The sequence below is a fragment of the Dermochelys coriacea genome, chromosome 10, assembly GCF_009764565.3.
Source record: "Dermochelys coriacea isolate rDerCor1 chromosome 10, rDerCor1.pri.v4, whole genome shotgun sequence".
In the NCBI taxonomy this organism is placed as follows: domain Eukaryota; kingdom Metazoa; phylum Chordata; order Testudines; family Dermochelyidae; genus Dermochelys; species Dermochelys coriacea.
Window position 1 is genome coordinate 58,579,179 of NC_050077.1, and position 20,536 is coordinate 58,599,714.

General features: G+C 39.7%; 1 protein-coding gene across 6 annotated transcripts in view; it reads left to right on the forward strand.

The window, feature by feature from the left end:
- The first annotated feature begins 241 nt into the window (after positions 1-241).
- SLTM (SAFB like transcription modulator) overlaps positions 242-20,536 on the forward strand; it is a 51,468-nt gene continuing 31,173 nt past the window's right edge. For 3 of the 6 annotated variants that reach the window (XM_038419048.2, XM_043493595.1, XM_038419047.2), the window contains exons 1-9: positions 286-574; positions 1,824-1,911; positions 12,928-12,992; positions 13,388-13,576; positions 13,833-13,880; positions 14,952-14,979; positions 16,333-16,801; positions 17,352-17,401; positions 20,113-20,231. In XM_038419048.2, coding sequence (XP_038274976.1) covers positions 404-574; positions 1,824-1,911; positions 12,928-12,992; positions 13,388-13,576; positions 13,833-13,880; positions 14,952-14,979; positions 16,333-16,801; positions 17,352-17,401; positions 20,113-20,231 — 1,227 coding nt within the window. In that variant the 5' untranslated portion in view covers positions 286-403. Of the gene's footprint in view, positions 575-1,823; positions 1,912-12,927; positions 12,993-13,387; positions 13,577-13,832; positions 13,881-14,951; positions 14,980-16,332; positions 16,802-17,351; positions 17,402-20,112; positions 20,232-20,536 lie in introns of all 6 variants that reach the window. The other 3 variants (XM_043493592.1, XM_043493594.1, XM_043493593.1) reach the window with 2 other exon arrangements.

Here is a 20,536-nt window from a genome sequence, read left to right on the forward strand (position 1 = left end):
TTCCCGGGCCTCAGTGGCTGCCCATGACAGAGCCCTGGGCTGGCAGGGAGCCTTGCGGAGAACATACCACAGCCCGCAGCTCTCGGGGCTGGAGTCGGTCACAACGGGAGCCTCAGTCCTGCCCAGAGCCAGCTGCACCTTCGCCTGCTCCCCACAGAGCACCCCTTCTCCCAGCCGCCGGGCGGAGACCAGAGCTCCCCAGACGCGCCCTGGCGCAGGGCGGGCCGCCTGAGCGCGAGCGGGACTCAAGGTAAGCCTCGGGGAACAGGAAGGAGCCGGGCAACGCGCATGCCCGTTTCAGCCCGGTCCTGTGCGGCCGCCATCCGGGTACTGGCGGAGGGCGGGATCAAGCGGCTGAGGGGGTTTCATTGTGCGTGCAGCTGCCGCGCTCACTCGCCCTAAAATGGCCGCCGCCGCCGCCTCTTCTCCCGCCGCCGCCCCGTCCGCGGGGCCAGCCCAGATGGAGAGCAAGAAGATCACCGACCTGCGGGTCATCGATCTCAAGTCGGAGCTGAAGCGGCGCAATCTGGACATCACCGGGGTGAAGACCGTGCTCATCTCCCGGCTCAAGCAGGTGAGAGGCCGGCGTAGGCCGCGCGGCCAGGCCAGGCCAGGCCGTACTTTGCTCTCGCGTTTCGGGAGCCTGCTGGGGCCTTGCCCGGCGTTGAGCTCCGGCGGCGGGCGAACCGCTGCCGTTCACGGCGCTGCCCGGGGAGGGGCCTCTCCGCCCTTCGCAGCCGAGGAGCGCTGCGCACCCCCTGAGGGGCTCGTCTGGCCGCGCAGCCCTGGCGCCCGCAAGCGAGCCCGCCGCCTGACTGTTTTAAATCCTTGTGGTTGGCGGTGGAGGCTGGGCGTGGTGCCCTGGGCTGGTCTGAGCAGAAAGCTGCGTTTGGATATCGCCACAGCATTTTTCATCTGCCAGCTCCCTTCCGAGTAGGGGCAGCCCCGTACTGCGGGATTGTGCCCGGCCCACGCAGGCAGGCGCCTCTCCGGCGCTGGGCTCCCCCTGTAAAACAGCCTGGCCCTAAACCCTGTTTTGCCATTGCTCAGGCTTGGCATAGATGGCTGAGGCTATTTGCAAAGAAGAAAAGGAGGACTTGTGGCACCTTGGAGACTAACAGATTTATTTGAGCATAAGCTTTCGTGAGCTACAGCTCCCTTCATCGGATGCATTGAGCTGTAGCTCACGAAAGCTTATGCTCAAATAAATCTGTTAGTCTCTAAGGTGCCACAAGTCCTCCTTTTCTTCTTTGCGAATACAGACTAAGACGGCTGCTGCTCTGAAACCTGAGGCTATTTGCGTTGCTTGGTAAGCTCAGTGGTTCTGTTGCCTGGGCACCCTTCTCTGTTGGGTCTGCATGGGGCCTGTTTACAGCAGAAGGCTTTCTGCTTTCCTCTGACATCGCCTGAGCATCTCAAGGTACGGCTGCCACGAAATTACTGTGGTGGGTTGCCGGCCTGTGCAAATGCAGGAATGTTCTTGTAACAGTATTATTTTCCTTGGGCTTTGGCCTGGCCTAAATGTTGCTGTCTTTACGTTTAAATTGCCCTGTAGCATTTCGTTTTGTGTGTGTAGTATATTGATCTGTGTTACATTTTGTGTAAATGTTACTCTAATCACTTAGGTTGCTGCCATTACCTAGATTATTTTTTTCTTCTTCTCCTCCTCCTCCAAGAGTCTTAAACGTACTATCTAATCTGAATCCCTTAAGTAATAGTTTGTATTTAGGAAGAACAAGTCATTAAGCATTTGTGTATGTAAATTATCAACTTCTAGTTAAATGTCATAAAACATTTATTATTATCTATTTGGTCTTATTTAGGCTATTGAAGAAGAGGGAGGAGATCCAGATAATATTGAAATAACTGTTTCAGCTGATACACCTATCAAGAAGCCAACAAAAGGCAAAGGTTAAAACCTATTAATGCGAATTATATTGTGAAAATCTCTTTAGGTTTTTAAAAGTTTAATTGTCAAATTAAAAATAAGTCTTCACCTGTTGTGAATACTGAGAAATAGGCCTTGTGGATATCTGCCCAAGTAGTTGTGCTTGATAAAATTTTGTCCACTTTTCTACAGATTTAGTCAAACAGGGTTCTCTCTTTCCCCACCCCCCCCAAAACAAAAACAAAAAAAAACCAAATAAACTTGAGGACTGTCTCACATATTTACTGATATCTGCTACTTATTGTTTTTTTCTGGAAATGCTCAGCCTCTATTTAAGATTGTCATTGAACTGGGGGGGGGGGGGGGGAAGTGTCATGAAGATGACTGTACACCAAAAATAATAGTGGCCAGTCTAAAACTGAATTGCATGTCAATCTTCAACTGATATATTCTTGCATAAAGAATTTTTGAATAAGTCTTATCTGTACTGTTTGGGATAAATGCAAAAAGAAACAAAATAGACTAGTGACTTGGTTTTGCTTCTAATAGTCAATTTCACTTTCTCATGTGAAATTACTGCATTGTTAAGGAAGAAGCTTAAAATTGTATGGAAACTTGAAAATTTAGAAACCTTTCTACTGATCTTTATATTCTATGGGTTGTGTATTTAGCAAAAAGTAAACTGAGACCCGAGTTACTCCTGCTGCGGCTACAGTTAGTGTTCGCCGCCTCTCTTCTTCAGCTCTCTAAATCATGAATGATATGCACATCACTATATTGAATTGGCCTCTGACAAGGTCCCTCTTGGATAGTCTAGACCTCCACCCTGTCACTCTGCTTTCTGAGGATATTACTGTTTGGGGAAGTCTTTGACAGCTGCTAGTTAGGATGTGGCTTCCAGTTTTTCTATACAGTTAAATTGGTTTACCTATAAAATACGAACCTTTCCCTTTTTTCAAAAAGATGTCATCGGTCTTAAGACGAGTTCTCACTTTCTCCTCACCCGCTTTGAAAACTTATGGAAATTGATTATAATTGGATACTTGCGTGATGCACATATGTTTCTGTTAACACAGGTCCTTTGATAGAACCTGAATATAATTCACACTGTTCATATGGGTTTTTTTATAACATTTAAAAACACACTGCATGAAAGAATGATCTCTTATCATATTTAGATATGTTCATCTTCTAAAGTGAATATCCTGGAGGAATGTTTTCATTTGTCAATCTGATCTGTCAGATTTTCCTAGTCTTGGCTTTCAATGGGCTTACTGTAATACGTTTTCGTCCACATTGAGAACAAAGTGATAGTTTAGCAACAAGATATTCCTTTTTTTGTTTTTGTTACTTTGGTTAGGATGATGTGCATTCATTTAACCCCATGATGTTGGTTTCCCCTCCTGCATGTTCCTCTTCCACTATAGAGATTTTATAATTTTTCTGCTAAAATGCTATTTCTTTAATGTCTTATAAACCTGACAGTTTCCTCCAGTTGGAAAGACTAGCACTTGGAAAAATGCATTGGTCAGCTTGTTCCAGGAAATTTTCCCTGGCAAGCAGGGGAATTTAAGCCATTAATTTCTTCAGTAACTGAGCTTTCCTTTACAACTTAACCTGTGTCTACACTAGAGGTTATGTCAACATAACTTATGTCATTCAGAGGTCTGAATAAGCCACCCCCAAGTGACATAAATTACATCGACATGAGGGCCAGTGTGGACAGTGCTATGGACGGCACTCTTTCGTCCGCATAGAGGTGCAGCTGCACCACTGTATGTGTAGACAAGCCCTAAGACTCGAGCCATTCTGGTTTCAAAAATAGTCCTCCAGTGTCAACAGATGCAGTTTCCCTCCTGATGGACTTTTCAAACCAACTGCTGTAGTTTCTGCTGCTCATAGCTTTCTCCAAGCTTCTGCAGGGTGAAGCTAATAAGTATCTAGCAGGCTTTACTGTTGCTATTCGAACATTATAGTAAGGACAGTTTTACTGCTCCCTGAACTTGATATAGCTACTGCTGGGATAGGGGAAAGCTGTGAACAGCAGGGGCTGCCACTGAAGTTGTAAGGGAAGTAGTAGATCCATTAGAAGGAGGCTGGGGGAAGGATAAGATGGAAGAGAGCCTTCTTTGGAACATCTGAAAGGGAGACAAAAAGCTTTTTCCATTCAAGTAGCAACCTCAGACTTTTCAGAGAGCAAATCAGTAGAGGTTTTCAAAATAAAAAAAAAAAAAGCTAATAGGTGTCCAACTTTTCAGGCCCAGATAAAACTGAGTGCTAAATAGAACTTGCTTGAATAACTTGCATTGTGCCGCTTCACTACTGGATTTAATAGCTAATTCCTCTTGTGTACAGGCACATTTAAAAAAAAAAAATACAAAAAACAAAGATGTCGCTTCCTTAATCACCTGTTCAGTGCTGAATGCTGTCACCAAAATGTTGTTCTGGCCACATGTGAAGATCCTAGTAACTTTAGATGTCTAGGTCAGATGTAGTAGCTCACCTACAAGGGAATTATGTAATAATTTCTGTGAAACATTATTAGATGTGAACATCCCCCTGGAGCATTTGCAGCCCAAATGCTGCAGCTTTGTGCTAATGCTCAGGAACTTGAGATTGAAACATTTTGTCTATAGCATAAAATAAAACAGGATGAATAAGTAGTAAACATTAAAACAAGTTTTAATACCAAGATGCTAATGCAAGCAAGGACACTAGTTAGTTTGTTAAACTATGTTTAAGCAAGACCCCTTGGTCTCGCATAACAAACTTCCTTGTCTAATTTCAGGCCATAATTCCAGTTTAAAGGCAGTGTGTATTGGTGATAGTAACATGCATGTAGATATCTGACCCTGTTACCACCAGAATGAATTTGGTTCCTTTACTATCTAACCCCATTATATCACTAAAAGATGTATATTTACTAGCACATGCTATAGTACTGTTGCCTTCTTATTCCTCCACACTACTTAACCTTCATGTCCTTAAATTATACAGAGCCCCCCGAATGTCAATATTTCAAAAATAATAACATACTTAGATGAGGCACATGTCTACCCCAAAAAAAATCCATAGTTTTCCTGGCTTTTAATGACATCCACCAACACAATTGTCTAATCAGAATTTTATTCCACAATCTTTTTTTTTTGACTCAGTCAAACATGCTACTTATCAGTACAAAACCTGTACACAATACTGCTGTACAGTAAAACTATAATATCCTATCCAAGGGAGATAGTGACATTTGAAGTGACTTACACAGTCATGCCACTTGTTCCATCAAGTTTCTTGGTATAAACCCTGCTGTCTGTATTCACATACATTTCCCTGCCACTACTCCCTGGTTACCTATATCTGTCTGATGGTTTTCAATAGGCATCTGACTCTCAACAGGAAAAACTGATTGCTCATCTGTTTTATACTAGATAATCTTCCACCACCATTTAACTCAGTTTCCTTTGGCATACTCCTAAATGCCTCAGGCTATTAGTGTGATCTTATCTCTGTCCCCTTTTTTTTTATCTGGCACAGTCCTGCAGTGTTCACTCATGGTGGATGGTGCCTCTTCCAGGGCTGATGCCTCCCCTTGAGGTCTCTAAACCTATTTGTACTCTTTCTCACGCTGTGGGCCTTCTCTTGTTCCAGGATCTGCATCTTCCTCTTCATGATTTGGCCCTCCAGTCATGTCACGATGTGATTTCCTCTTCTGGGGTATAGAATCTCACTGGACCTGCTGTCCAGACAATGCCACTCTGTCAGTGGCTAGTAGGAGAACCTGTACCTGCACGCTATTCTGGGTTCTAGCACAGGGACCCTGTAACATGCAGCCAAGGTCTGGTCAGTCCAGTCTTGCTGCTCTCTCTCTCTCTCTGGACTGCTTTCTACTCTACTTCCGACGGGTTTTCTTCTCCACCTTTCTCTCTTCTGAGGGCTTGTCTACTCTTAAGTACTACAGTGGCACAGCTGCATGACTGTAGCATTTAGTGAAGAAACTACCTATGCCAATGGAAGAACTTTTTCCCACCTCCTCAACGGGGAAGTCCTCCTGTCAACATAATGCTGTCTACACCAGATATCGGGGGGTAGCCCTGTTAGTCTGTATCCACAAAAACGAATCCGGTGGCACCTTAAAGACTAACAGATTTATTTGAGCATAAGCTTTCGTTGGTAAAAACCCCACTTCAGATGCATGGAGTGAAAATTACAGATGCAGACATAAATATATTGGCACATGAAGAGATGGGAGTTACCTCACAAGTGGAGAGCCAGTGTTGACATGGCCAATTCGATCAGGGTGGATGTAGTCCACTGCCAATAATAGATGAGGAGGTGTCAATTCCAGGAGAGGCTAAGCTGCTTTTGTAATGAGCCAGCCAGTCCCTATTCAAGCCCAAATTAATGGTGTTCAATTTGCAAATGAATTTTAGTTCTGCTGTTTCTCTTTGAAGTCTGTTTCTGAAGTTTTTTTGTTCAAGTATAGCTACTTTTCAAATCTGCAAACAGTCTTCCTGGACATGGTTATACTGCCATAAAATTGGGAGTGTAGACCGAGCCGTACTATACCCTTTTTCTTCAGGACCAGTGTCTTACTCTTTCCATGGATTCCCTCCTTCCTTCTCTAATGAACAGAAGGTGGGTGCAAGTTTCCTCACTGCAGCCCTTTCTGTTGTCAGCTTCTAGGCTTTATACTAGCCCAGCCCATACCTGCTCAGCTGAGCTTCATCTTTCAATCAGGGGTTGCTTTGCCAGCCTGAGCCCCTCATGTGTGGCCTATCATGATAACTGTCCCTGTCTCAGCTTCCTTAACCCTGTCAGGGCTGATGTGGGATGAACACTGTCTTTAAAGCATCTATATTTATAAGGTCTCTGTGGTCAACACACAGACTCATCAGGGTTTCTGAAATGTTATGCCACAAGGTGAGCTGGCCCAATTACAGATTAATCTAGTCCTCTAGTGGGAGGGAAGACCAATGATTCTGAAATGCTTCAAAGAATGTAAAAATGGCATTAAGTACTCCGTTCTCTGCTCACTCAAATGACTTGAGTTAATCTTGAAGTTAGTTTTGAATAGCCTATGATGCTATATGGAATATGGATGACCATTTATAATATTACTGATACCAATATCAAAAGTTGCATTGAATTTTATAAGAGATGCCATATACGGTATAAGTGGAAGAATTGATTGACTACATATAAACATGATTATATTCAGTCTGTGTTATAAATATGTGGTATATTTTAATATCAGACTTGTGCTGTGTTTCTGGGTGACACCCCAGGACAGATTGGCATCAGCACTATCCAGCCTGCTTAATGACCTATTAAAGGCAATCAGCTATACAGTGAACGTGTTGAGAGAAGGCAGGGATGCGTGAGCTGTAGCTCATGAAAGCTTATGCTCAAATAAATTTGTTAGTCTCTAAGGTGCCACAAGTACTCCTTTTCTTTTTGCGAATACAGACTAACACGGCTGCTACTCTGAAACCTATCATTAAAACAAAGAACGTCCAAGCTTTGGATGTGTTCCATAAGGATTCTACAAGCCAGCAAACTCATAAGTGCTGCTAAGAACCTGATACGTACATAAGACTTCAGAGTCCATGTATCTGATTGCTTTACCATTTAACAACTCTTTTCTTGTTTTATAATAAAACCTTTAGTTTTAGATGCTAAGGGATTGGCTGGCAGCATAGTATATTGGGTAAGATCCAAACTAGTATTGATCTGGTAAAGTGGCTGGCCCTTTGGGGATCAGAAGAACATTTTATATAGTGAGCTGAATTATAAATAACTCCTCAAGTTACTGGACCTATGTGCTGATTGGGAGCCAGAGAACTGAAATGTGATAAAGGGGGCTGTGTGATTTTTTTTGTTTGTTTGTTTGTTTTCTTTTTCTTTTTCAGCTTGATAACGAGTGTGGTGGGTCAGGAGAACAGTTTCTGACTGGTTGGTGAATCTAACTTCAGTGTTGTTCTCCCAAAACTGGTGGTTCTGCTCTCCTTTTGCTGCCTGCCCTGTCCTTGGCATTTTCAGCATTGGCTTCCCTAGGCACCACAGGTCACATTGCCAACTAAGTCTTTCCCTTGATATTAGTAAATCTTCATGCTGCTGCTGTTCTTCCCAAATTCCTGGTACAGTTGTGCTGAGTAGAACAATCATGGAAGAAGCTAGTTTGAACTCATCACCAGACAAAGCAGACTGAGGTTACCCGTTTCAATGTAGAGCTATTTAAAAGAAAAGGAAAAAAAAAAAAAAAAAAAGTGAACTCTCCCAATGGTCAGCACTGGATTCAAAATCATAATTGTGGTCTGTTGTCCCAAATATACCCAGTTATCAGGCTAATCACCAAAGCTATTCACGATGCCCCGAAGCTTGTATGGAATGTTTATGCTTAACAGACTTATCATTTGGCAGATTCCTTTAAGCAGTTTACTCAGTTACGGTTTGCAGGCATCTGGGTATTGAATGGCTAGCTTCACCATGTAAGTTGTATTCACGGATTTTTATAGAATTCCAGACAGCAGCAAACTAGTCACTGAGACTGTTACTCCCTCATGAAGGATCCTTATCTGAAGTAAAATCGTAACAAAATACAACTTTTTTTTCCTTTTGAGAAAGGGATTGGCAATACGTACAGATGCAAAAAAACCTCCAAACTCTAGACATCTTCATTGTTTAACTCCTGCTAAGTGTATTATCACAAACCAAAGACTTATTTTTCTAATAGTTTTCCATGTGCTTTTAGTTAACTTTAGTTATTAAATACCTTTTAAACTGCTTACAGTGAATATCTATTCTATCTCCCCCCTCATTCTTCTATCTATATCTGATCTATATACCTGAAACTACAATGAAAAGAATATTTTGGATATTTCTGTCTGCAAACTCTAAACCTATTCTCTGGCAAATTTCAATGTAGTAACTGATCATTTCTGACTTGGCTCAGGTTTTTTTTTTTTTCTTAATTTAGAGTCCTGACAGTGACATGCTAGAGCAGCTATAATAAATTGTAAAATATATTCAAAATGTACCATATAGATTTGCAAAAATAGGATAAAATGTTGACTTTTATGTGAACTTAGTTTTATTTGGGCAAATAATGACACTGAAGTCAAGTGAGGGTTGTAGGATCATGCCCATAATAATTGCAAAGTATTTTTTGTAAAAGAACAATCTTTTTGGGGAAGGGCCACCTTTGCTGAGTGTGGTACCTACCATAACAGGCCTGATTGGGTCTGCTAGCTGCTACTGCAGGGTAAATAAAAAATACAGTAATCACATTTCTCTCCTTTTTTCCTTAAACACTAAAGGTTCTAAAACTCTGCATATTTGCGCATCAAATGTAATTTGGCCAATACATAACTAGTGCTTGATTTGTTAGCAAAGCTTTACATTTAATACCCACTCACATTTACATTTTAGTTAATTAAATATCCTTTTTTTTCTCATAATTCACTAGACCCTTGGGGGTCTGAATCATAATTTGTGTAAAGGGTTGTGATTGAGTAAGACAAGCAGAATAGTTACCTGGGTCATGTAAATGAGTTGGGAATTAAATCTGCATGCTGATAGTATTAAACTAGCAATTAACTGTGTTATGAATCCTTTGCCCCAGTTCCAGCTAGGGGGAGTTGTAGAGTTCAGGTAGGAAAATATCCATGCTTTAAACCAATAGGGCTTGTGACAACATCTGGCAGTTTGGATTAGTAGCAGTGCTAAAGGGTTATGAAGTCTGGTGTCTAAAGTAGTGCCTTTCTCCCAAAGTATAAATAATACAGTATTGCATTCCAGACGTATATTGATTGCTTAAGTTCAGGCACCCAGATTTGTGGCAGACTGTGTTAGCAACACTGGTGTTTCAACAGGTGTTTTTTGGATGACTTGGATGTAGGAACTTCTTTCATAGAATATCAGGGTTGGAAAGGATCTTACAAGGTCGTCTAATCCAACCCCCTGCTCAAGCAGAACCAATCACCAATTAAATCATCCCAGCCAGGGCTTTGTCAAGCCTGACCTTAAAAACACCTAGGAAGGAGATTCCACCACCTCACTTGGTAGCCCATCCCAGTGCTTCACCCTCCTAGTGAAAAAGTTTTTTCCTAATATCCAACCTAAACCTCCCCCACTGCAACTTGAGACCATTACTCCTTGTTCTGTCATCTGCTACCACTGAGAACAGTCTAGATCCATCCTCTTTGGAACCCCCTTTCATGTAGTTGAAAGCAGCTATCAAATCCCCCCTCATTCTTCTCTTCTGCAGACTAAATAATCCCAGTCCCCTCAGCCTCTCCTCATAAGTCATGTGTTCCAGCCCCCTAATCATTTTTGTTGCCCTCCGCTGGACTCTTTTTCCACATCCTCCTCCTTGTGTGGGACACAGTACTCCAGATGAGGCCTCACCAATGCCGAATAGAGGGGAATGATCATGTCCCTGGATCCACTGGCAATGCTCCTACTTATACAGCCCAAAATGCTGTTAGACTTCTTCGCAACAAGGGCACACTGACTCATATCCAGCTTCTCGTCCACTGTAACCCCTAGGTCCTTTTCTGCAGAACTGCTGCCACTTGGTCTCTAGTCTGTACCAGTGCATGGGATTCTTTCCTGTGTGTTCCTACCTTGCTTTGCTTCATAGGCACTGCTGTGGGCTACCAGGTGTTCTCTAGTGACAGTAACATATATGCCTTTTAGCCCTAGGTATTGGTCCCCTAGATTATGCTGATCTTGCATAACAATTATTCTCTTGCTGAAAAATGCTTTCTGGGAGACTGACCTTAGCTGTGTGGGCACACTGTATAACTCTGTCCTTGCTCACTTGTGGCTGGACCAGTAGTAATCTAGTTCATTTACATCTGCACCATTGAATAGTACTGAAACTTCAGTCTCTGAGGGCCTCTTTTTGTCAAGATATACTCTCAATATTAGAGAGCCATATTGCACCAACATTAGAAAACTCTGCATCACCACCTTTTAAGTAGTAATTGCACTGGAATAAGTTGTATTGGTACTTGAGGGGACAAGGGCGTCATATTTTCGCTTGAAGAGGATTGTTTTCTCATACTTGGAACACTCTCTTGTAACATCAAGGATAAATGTCTACTTGCTTTTATTGCAATGTATTAAGGTGGACTGCAAGTATTTGATCATCATGGAGAGAGAGATTTGGAGTAGCAGCAAGTGTCTTGTCTGGTCTCAGCTATACAAAAAATAAAAATGGAAAAATCCGTCTGATGCTCCCATTCATTTGGCTTCTGATGAGGACACTTTCAGAAATCTGGCTTTCAAGAGAGATGCCTTTGAATGCCATAATGTCTGAGGACTCTCATGTCGGGGTGGGGGGGCAGTGCACCTCCCCCCCACAAAATGGTTCTAGTTAGTTTTTTCCTGCACAAGACAAGCCGATGAATTTCAGAAACACCCTTTGAAGAGTCTAGAGACTGACAGCTATTCAATGAAATAGGCCATTGCTGGACACCTGTGGCATCAAGAACACTTGCCTCATGAGCACAGTGTGTATGTTTATCTGGATACAGGTGCAGGAGAAGTTCAAGGATATAGGGTAAAACAAGGAGAATCCCTGTGAAGGCCAACAAAGCATTCAATTTGATGACTGATTTTTTTTGTTTTAAAGAAGCAAATTATGAAGCCAAAAGGACGAGTACAAAAGTCCCTGTTCAGTAATATTGCTTTTAATTACATTTCATTCTTCATTTATACTTTGTTTACGTGGACTAGAAGATTGTTGGAACATAGCTGAATATAGCTGCCACTGGCAGGATTGCCCAAGTTTAAAAAAAAAAAAAAAAAAATTCTAAAACAGTCTAGATTAGACTCATGGTTCCCAAGATCTGAGGATTCCATGGAGTGGAAAGGATCTTTCTGTTAAGTCACTCACCTTCTGAGGGAGACTAGCTTCTTAAAACATGCCTTTTGATCATAATTTTTTCATTGCCACTTGCTCCTTGCTAATTTCATGGTATTGCACTCCAAATACAAAGCAGCAATGGTAAACATGGCAAAAGGATGCCTTTTTAATTCAAATCTGAATTGGTCTATAAATGCATTTATAAAAACTAGTTTGGGCATTTACCTATATCTTACTCATGTAACTAATGAGAGAGAACCGTCAGTGTGTCGTGTTTGGTCAGGAAGTTTTCAAGTGCTGTTTAGAACTTTTTTTTATTTGATTCTTTGTTACATCAAAGGTGGATGTGGGGCTGTTTGTGCTAAGGAGTGATGTACTTTAATTATCTAGATATACTGTCCATCCTTTGGAAGAAGGGGAGGGTGAAAAGTTGAAGAACAAATCATTAATGTGTTCCTAGTGTCAAATACACTAAGTAACAAAAAGCCTTCATTGGCGAAGTTGTGATCATAATTGCCCATGTCATCCCAGCTGCATCTGGGATCCCACATCCCACAGAAACTCATTTGCACCAATTCTGATAAGATTGTGCATTTTGATCTTTTCTAAAAGGTTACTCAAGGCTGATTTTTTGGGATTAAGTTGTTCGGTGTCTTTTTTTTATTCATATAATTGTATGGAATTATTTGAAGTGCACAAGACAGCTGTCTCAGAGAGATTTGTCAATATTTTCAACTTCATGGAAAATATTCATTTCCTGGTCTTAATTCTACAGTTTAGCACCTAGAGTTGGTTGCTAACTACAATTAATGCTACTTCACTGTTATCAGAATTATTACATAACTTTTTTTTTTTTTTAATTTTAAGAATTGAGTCTGAAGAGCAAGGAATAAATTCTAATGGGGAGGGGTCAGAATTGAAGAAGCACCATCTTGTTGGTTGTGCACTGTCAAATGATTACATAACAATTCCATTTCATAACCCTTGAGTTTCATCTTAAAACATAATGTTCTTCGGGAATTATACCATGGTGAGTGATTCAATTGAGCTGTAGTATTATGGAGAACAGTTAATTGAACCCTCCTTCTCTCGCACCATAATGCATATGAAGTCAAGTCTTACAAAAGGAGTTGCTTTCAACTGTAGTCATTAGCATATCCTGTCTTTTTAGGTAAAAAACAGGAAACTGATGAACTAAGTGGTGATACTTCAGTGGAAGATGATTCCTTTGTCAAGGTAATAACTAAATTTCTTTGAGAACTTGTATACTGAACTGTTCTAGTCCAGTAAATGAAGCAAAGTTTTAGCTGAAAAGGTCCATTTGACACAGGCTAACTTAGATGGAGATCTAAATCATTGTTCATGCTGTGTTTACACTACTACAAGATATTTGATCATATCTTATTCCACACACATTCAGTTATATGGCTTGATTTATCTTGATGCATAACTTTCTGCATGTGAGCATGCTGTGTGCTTCAAAATAAATTGGAACTCTAGGAATGACAACAGTAAACAATGTTGAAAATGTAGCTATTTGATATCCTTTTGAAGAAACAATGGCTCTGTTTCACTGGAAGGAAAATCTAGCTCATACCTCTAGTTATACCATATGTTCTTCTGATTGAAAGGAAAGTGAGTTGGAGGTTCAGGATGCAAGCGATCAAGATGGAAATGATGAACTGAAGGACTTTGAAGAAGTTGGTGAAAATGAAGAGGAGAACTCGCATTCTAAAGAACTGCCTCCTTCAGAAAAGAAATACTCTGATTCAAAACAGGGAGAGACAACAGAAGATGCAGAGAGAGATTTTGAAAGCCAGGTACCTTGCCACACTTGTTAAAATCTATATGAACTTTCATCGAAAAACACATTTTTTGTTTAGTCTGTCTAAAACTTTGGGCTAAAGTTTGTCTTATTCAGCTCACTAAAAGAGCTTGTACTTACTTCAAACTCCCCTGCTCCTCTTAACCTGTCTGAGTAGTACAGAGCCGAATCTCCTGACTCTTTAGATGCTTTTGTAAGTGTCATTATTACTAGCTTGTTTAGCAAGCCCCTTATCTGTGTTTTCAACTTAGGAAAATGATCTTCAAGACACAGAAGACGATACATTTCCAACTGTCCATGTAAGTTCCAAACAGTCTTCCTAATCGCAAGTTTAGCAAATTGAAGCAAAGCCTGGCTTAAAGTGATCTTTTTTTCTCAGTTAAGTTACCAGGCTTGCACCTTTGAGCTTCTGATGATATAATACAGATGTTTGCAAATGACTTCAATGCAAGCTTTGCTCGCTGCATTATGGATGGCCTGGACTTTGAGATGTGTTCTCAAAGTGGCTATACTTGGCTCTTGTGGGGGCATTATACACACACTTAACTAATTGACCCAAAAATACTTTGAGGTACCTCTTTAGTGAAACTTAAGAACTATATGTAGTATCTCTAAAACAATGTATACAAAACTGTCCTCTCTTTCATTTCAGCCTTCATTTCCAAAGTTAAAATTTTAAAAATGATGCTCTGGAGAGGAAGGTTCAGATATATCTATTTTTTTTTTTTAAGGTAAATTCTTCCAGTTCTGAAATTCATACAGCGTTCCAGACACTTCTGATGAAGGCATTCAGAATACGTAAAATATATACAGTGGAAGTAGATCATCTTCCTCTCAGTTAACCTTGATAACCCAAAAAAGTAAACATTTGTTAAACAGCATATGTATCAGACATTTTGCTGTATAATATTCAAACCAGGGAGACTCTCACTTTCAAGGCTAACACTAGTTAATTGCCTTTGATAGAACAGTGCAACAGCACAGAGATCGTATTACTTGTTGCTCTCATTCTGAAGATCTTAACTCTAGAACACATATCAAGTAACGCTTTGTTGACTACAATAGAAGTTGGTAACATGTTGCCACCAGTTGTAAGTTCCCTTTCATGGAAAAGAGAACTTTTATAGAAAGGGGAAACGTTCTTAACTGGAAAACAAAGATGTTACTGAATGCTGTGTTATGAATTCTCACCGGCTACAAAAGATGGTGTAAACAATGTGTACCATCAACTTCTAATTAAACTCTTTAGTTTTTGGAAACAGTTCCTTAATTCATAAATTCTGATTACTGTGGACTTGAAATTCATAACTGTTGTGCTTAAACTCTTGTAGCAAACAGATACTTAAATTTGATTTCCCCCTGTCTTGCAGAATGGTGAAGAGGAAGAAAATGACAAAGGTATGTTTTGAAAGTTAGTAGAGTTGAGAGGTTTTAAACTGGTAGATTAAAAGTGAAACTTGCTTAATTTTTAGTCTGTTAACATTAGGTTTTTCTCTAGTATTAAGTATTGACTGTCTCTGTATTAAGCTCACTAAGATCCATGTACTCAGTGGATTTATTTTTCTCTTAAGAGTGGATGGTAGTACATATCAGTTACTGTGGTGGATGTATGCTTATTATTAATTAAACAAAAGCAAACCAAATATGCAAGGACTTCTGTTTCTATGGTGCAATAAATCTTGAAGCACAAATTGAAGACTTGCACTGCAGTAACTGGTAGATGCTTAACAGAATGAGACAGTACATTACTATACTGAACTTTGAAAACTCTACCAATTATGGATCATCATCTACTTGACTTTTCACATACTGTCATCCACATGCTGCCAGGTTCTGCTTAGGATGGTAAAGGAAGCTTTCAGAAACGTGGAGGAGTCTAAACAGCAGCTTTTTTTTTAAAGCCATTCTACTTACTAATGCTACAGAAGCAGTGTGACGCATCTGACCAACCAGAGACTTTCTGGAGAGAAATCAAAGGATTCTACATATTGTGGACTAGAAAGACCATGGAGCACTTTCACTTTAAACAAGATGGACAGTGTTGAAGTTAGAGAATAAACCTACAGACTCACCATTTACGAGGGACCCCATCCCTGAAGCGTCTGTTTGTGAGAATGCGAGAATATTGTTGGAGTTACTAATGGGACTGAGAATGAATACTGAAAATCTGCAAAGTGGATGAAGACTGAAAACCAGTTTGCTACGAACTTTGAAGTTCACACTTCGGTTTCTGCAGCAGACTTATTCAGCTATCTTGACTGCCAAACAACCATTCAGAAAGGAGGATCAAGACAGTACCCTTGAAACTGTATTGAAGACTGACTTAGACTCTCCCGACTGTAACTCTTAAGGATTTTGGAAGGTTAAAAGTCTTACGAAAAGGAAGCTTTCAAACATTGATTAAATCAAACTGCAAGCATCTGAAGAAAGCCTTTCTTTGTTATATTAACACCTACAGTGGAAAATGGATACTTGCTATGAAAAACTGGTATCTGCAGGATGGAACCATTTTCTGACTCCTACTGTTTGTTGGTATTTGTCTTTTAGAAAATGTATTTTGCCATGGCAAATGAGTGATCCTGGGTGAAGGATTTATTTACATGTTGATACACCTTGTTTTTTTTTTTCCCCCTAATCTTCCATCAGTGCTAATAACTGGCTTTGTATTTTCTAGGTCCTATTCTAGCTTATGCATATAAAATTGTTTAAACTTCTTGTTTTGCCATATTTATTCCTGTTAAATCCTCTTAGATAAAGCAGGTTCTGGTGATGGTATACAAGAAGTATCTAAACCTCTGCCTTCAGAAGAAAGCCTAGCTGAGGCTGATCATACGGCTCATGAAGAGATGGAAGCTAACACATCTGTGAAAGAAGCTGAGGATGATAACATATCGGTTACAATCCAGGCTGAAGATGCCATCACTCTGGATTTTGATGGTGATGACCTCCTAGAAACAGGTAAAAATGTGAAAATTACAGATTCTGAAGCAAGTAAGCCAAAAGATGGGCAGGATACCATTGCACAGAGCCTGGAGAAGGAAAGCAAGGATTATGAGATGACTGAGAACCATAAAGATGGTAAGAAGGAAGACTGCGTGAAGGGTGATCCTGTCAAGAAGGAAGCCAGAGAAGGTTCAAAGAAAGCAGAATCTGGAGACAAAGAAAAGGACACTTTGAAGAAAGGTCCCTCGTCTACTGGGGCCTCTGGTCAAGCAAAGAGGTTTGTCTTTCTATGTCCGTTCTTTACGATACTGAGTACCAGCATTCAGTAAGATCACTCTACATTAAGGGGGTAGCAGCAAGCATCTTATAATTAATATCTTATGCTCCTGCCTATAGATTTTTTTTTTGACCGCCATAAGTTACTTTTTAAAAATTCAAGATCTTCGTATAGACACTATGTCCTACTGATTGCATTGTCGAATTGTCAGCATTTTATTTTTTATTTTTTTTCAAATTGACAAGTTTAAGTATCCTTGTGGTGATGGTAATGAACAGCTATCAGTTCTAAGAACACAAAATGAAGTCAAGTCCCCGTCCTGAAATCTGGAGAAGATTGCCATATATCCACTGAATAGAATTGTCAGAAAATCTAGATCTTCAGGCATCTTGGGGAAAATCAGTGCAAGAATCCATAAGGGAATCATTTTGTACAAATATAACCCAGTCCACCCCTTTTTGAAATGTTAACTTGCCTGCTAGTAGTAGTGTAAAATGCAGTGTCTAAAATTCTGTATTTTCAATTTTCTTCTGATGATTTGCTTCTCCAGCTCTGCTAAGGAATCCAAAGAAAGCAAAACAACATCAAAGGATGATAAAGGTAACTTGCCTCCTATTGTAGCGCTTAGTTTTATATTGCTATATCTTGTGATTTCAACATAAAATACTGTAAAATTGTATCCATAGTATACATGGAAAGCTGCCTTTTGTTTTATCTGATACTGAATCAATCTAGGTTTCAGAGTAGTGTGCCACAAGTACTCCTTTTATTTTTGTGAATCAATTTAGGAGGTGACCAAAAGCTAAAATACTGCAGAACATCTCTTAACCTGTTATATCTTCCTTGCCATGGACTAAAATGGCTTAGAGAATTGGTTCAATTTTTGACTAAAGTCAATAATAGTAGGAGTACACTAGGCCTTAGTTTTCCTGTGGTTTTTTTTATCCTCCAAGCTCCTTTCAAGTCCGTTAGCCCTAAGCAAGTATGTTAAAACACATCAGTCTACTTCAGATCAATCCATGAGTAGAAGGGCAGCTCCATTTCTGGTTCTTGTGGCTTTATTTTGAAGAATAAGTATTTTAGATACAAAACCTAAAATTAGTCACAGCCCTGTCCATTGATGTATAATACTCTAATCTTTTCTTCTAAAGTTCATGTACAGTTGAACCTCAGAATTACGAACACTTGGGGAATACAGGTTGTTTGTAATGCTGAACAAAACGTTATGGTTATTCTTTCCAAAGTTCACAACTGAACATTGACTTAATACAGCTTTGAAACTTAACTGTGCAGAAGAAAAATGCTGCTTTTAACCATCTTAATTTAAATGAAACAAGAACAAAAACAGTTTGCTTATCTTGTCCAATATTTTTAAAACTTTCCCTGTATATTTTATTTTTTTTTTTAGTAGTTGACTTTTAACATAGTACTGTAGTGCATTTGCTTTTTTGTTTTGTATCTGCTGTCTGACGGCGAACTTCTGGTTCCAAGTGAAGTGTGTGATTGACCAGTCAGTTTGAAATTCTGAGGTTCTACTGTACATAGAAATTGTCTTGGCATTGCATTGTTATGCTTTTTAAAAAATGAAGGCTGTCAACTGACTAGCTGTCAACGGTACCAGTAGCAATGCCAGTTACAGGCATTTGTTTACTATATAGTTTGCAGAGTCTTAACACCTTTTAGCTATTGGTCTGTCAGGGAAATTCCATTTGCCTTTACTGTATCTGATGTTACAACAAGAATTACATATATAGTAGTTGGTGAGCATAATAAGGTAACTAATTGCTCTCCAAGCCTAAAAGGCCATAAGCACTGGGGAGAATCACAGCGAGGGACCATATCAAAGTCCTTAAATTGTCATGCATGGAATTGTCCCCATCACAAAACATTTTATTTGGAACTAAATAGAATGCTATCCAGCAAATGGCATTTGTCTACAGAAAAACACTTCACATGTTGAATGTGAAAGTGTCACTTCCCACATAATATTGTAGAAACATGTTCATTATGTTCTCTTTGGATGTTTAACTTCATGCATAACTTCAAATAACGTAATAACTAGGATACAGCAACTCCATTTTGTTACAACTAAAGCATAAGATAAAGATTTTCACAGAGGTATCTTAATACACGTGGACACTTAGTTTGCTAGATTTGCAGTACATTGTAAAAAGGTCTAAGCATTAGGTATTCATAAAATTTCACATCTAATAATTTTAAATATAGTACACTTAAGCATTACAGTTAATGATGTAGTTCAGATTTTTCCCTTTTTGTTTTTACTTGTGCTCAGTACAGAATAAGTAGTCTTTTCTCCAGATTACATGGGAAAAGATTAAGGACCCTCCAATAGGACAGTGGCAAGTCAGTTTTTAGAATAAATAGTTTGTAGGGTTGGAAGTTCCAGTTTTGGTACTATTGGCATTGCCTGTATGTATGCCTAGGATCCAAATGCATTTGAATACAAACAACTGCAAGGTCAAATATCTAGGTATGACCTGCAGTCTTTCTTCCTACAGTATCTTGAAAAATAGTGATTCTGAAAGATTAAGGGGTCATGGTGGATAACCAAATCTACACAAGTTCCCAGTGTGATGCTTTTACAAAAATGGCAAATGTGATCCTTAGATGTATAAATGGGAGTAGTGAGTAGGTAGGTAATCTTACTTCTCACTACGGCATTGGTGAGAACTAGAATACTGCATCCAGTTTTACTGTCAACATTTTAAAAGATGTTGAAAAATTGCAGAGGGGTCCAAAAAAGAGCCACAAAAATTATATGAAGCTTGGGAGAAAATCTTTTACAGTGAAAGACTTAGAGCTCAGTCTTTTTTTTTTTTTTTTTTTTTAATAAGCTAAAGGATTGAGGTGACTTCACAGTACTGAATAAGAGATAATACCACGCACTAAAGGATTCATTAATCTAGCATAGAAGTGCATAACAAGAACCAATGGCTGGAAATTAAAGCCAAAGTCAAATGAGAAATAAAGTGCACATTTTTAACAGGGTGATTAGCCATTAGACCAAATTACCAAGGGAAGTGATGGATTCTTGATCTGTCTTCAGAAAAAAAACTGGATGCCTTTCTGGAAGGATATGTTTTAGTCACAAGTTATTGGGCTAAATACAGGGGTAACTGGATGGATGAAATTCTATGGTATGTATTAGACAGGAAGGCTGACTATATATGAACTAATGGTACCTTTTCTCAAAGTATAAATTGAGGTGGTAATTACTTTTGTTTAATGATCATGGTAACATTAGACCACATCTTAATAACTTAAAGTTTTCTTTGTGAAACTTGTTCCAGGAAGTGCAAGCAGTGTTAGTGGTAGCAGTGGCAGTTCAACTAGAAACCTATGGGTTAGTGGACTCTCTTCCAACACGAAAGCTGCTGACTTGAAAAATCTCTTTGGCAAATATGGAAAGGTATTTATTTGTGTTAGGTTCTTTCAATCAAAATACTGAACTGACACATTCTCATGTTTTAATATGAGCTGATCTAAGACCAGATCTAACTGACCAATATAAAACCTAAATTACATAACAGTAACATCAAGAGCTGCCATCAGAAAAGTGTGTGTCCATGCAGGAGTATCTTGGCAGTGAAGGAAGAGGATTTTGTTGGAGTAGCTTCTGTGAGAGATGAGGGGAGGTGGAGATATTGAGTTACTATCTGTATACCAACTGAATTCTCATTTCTCCTTCCCAAAACCTGCAAGAGTCAGTCTGTC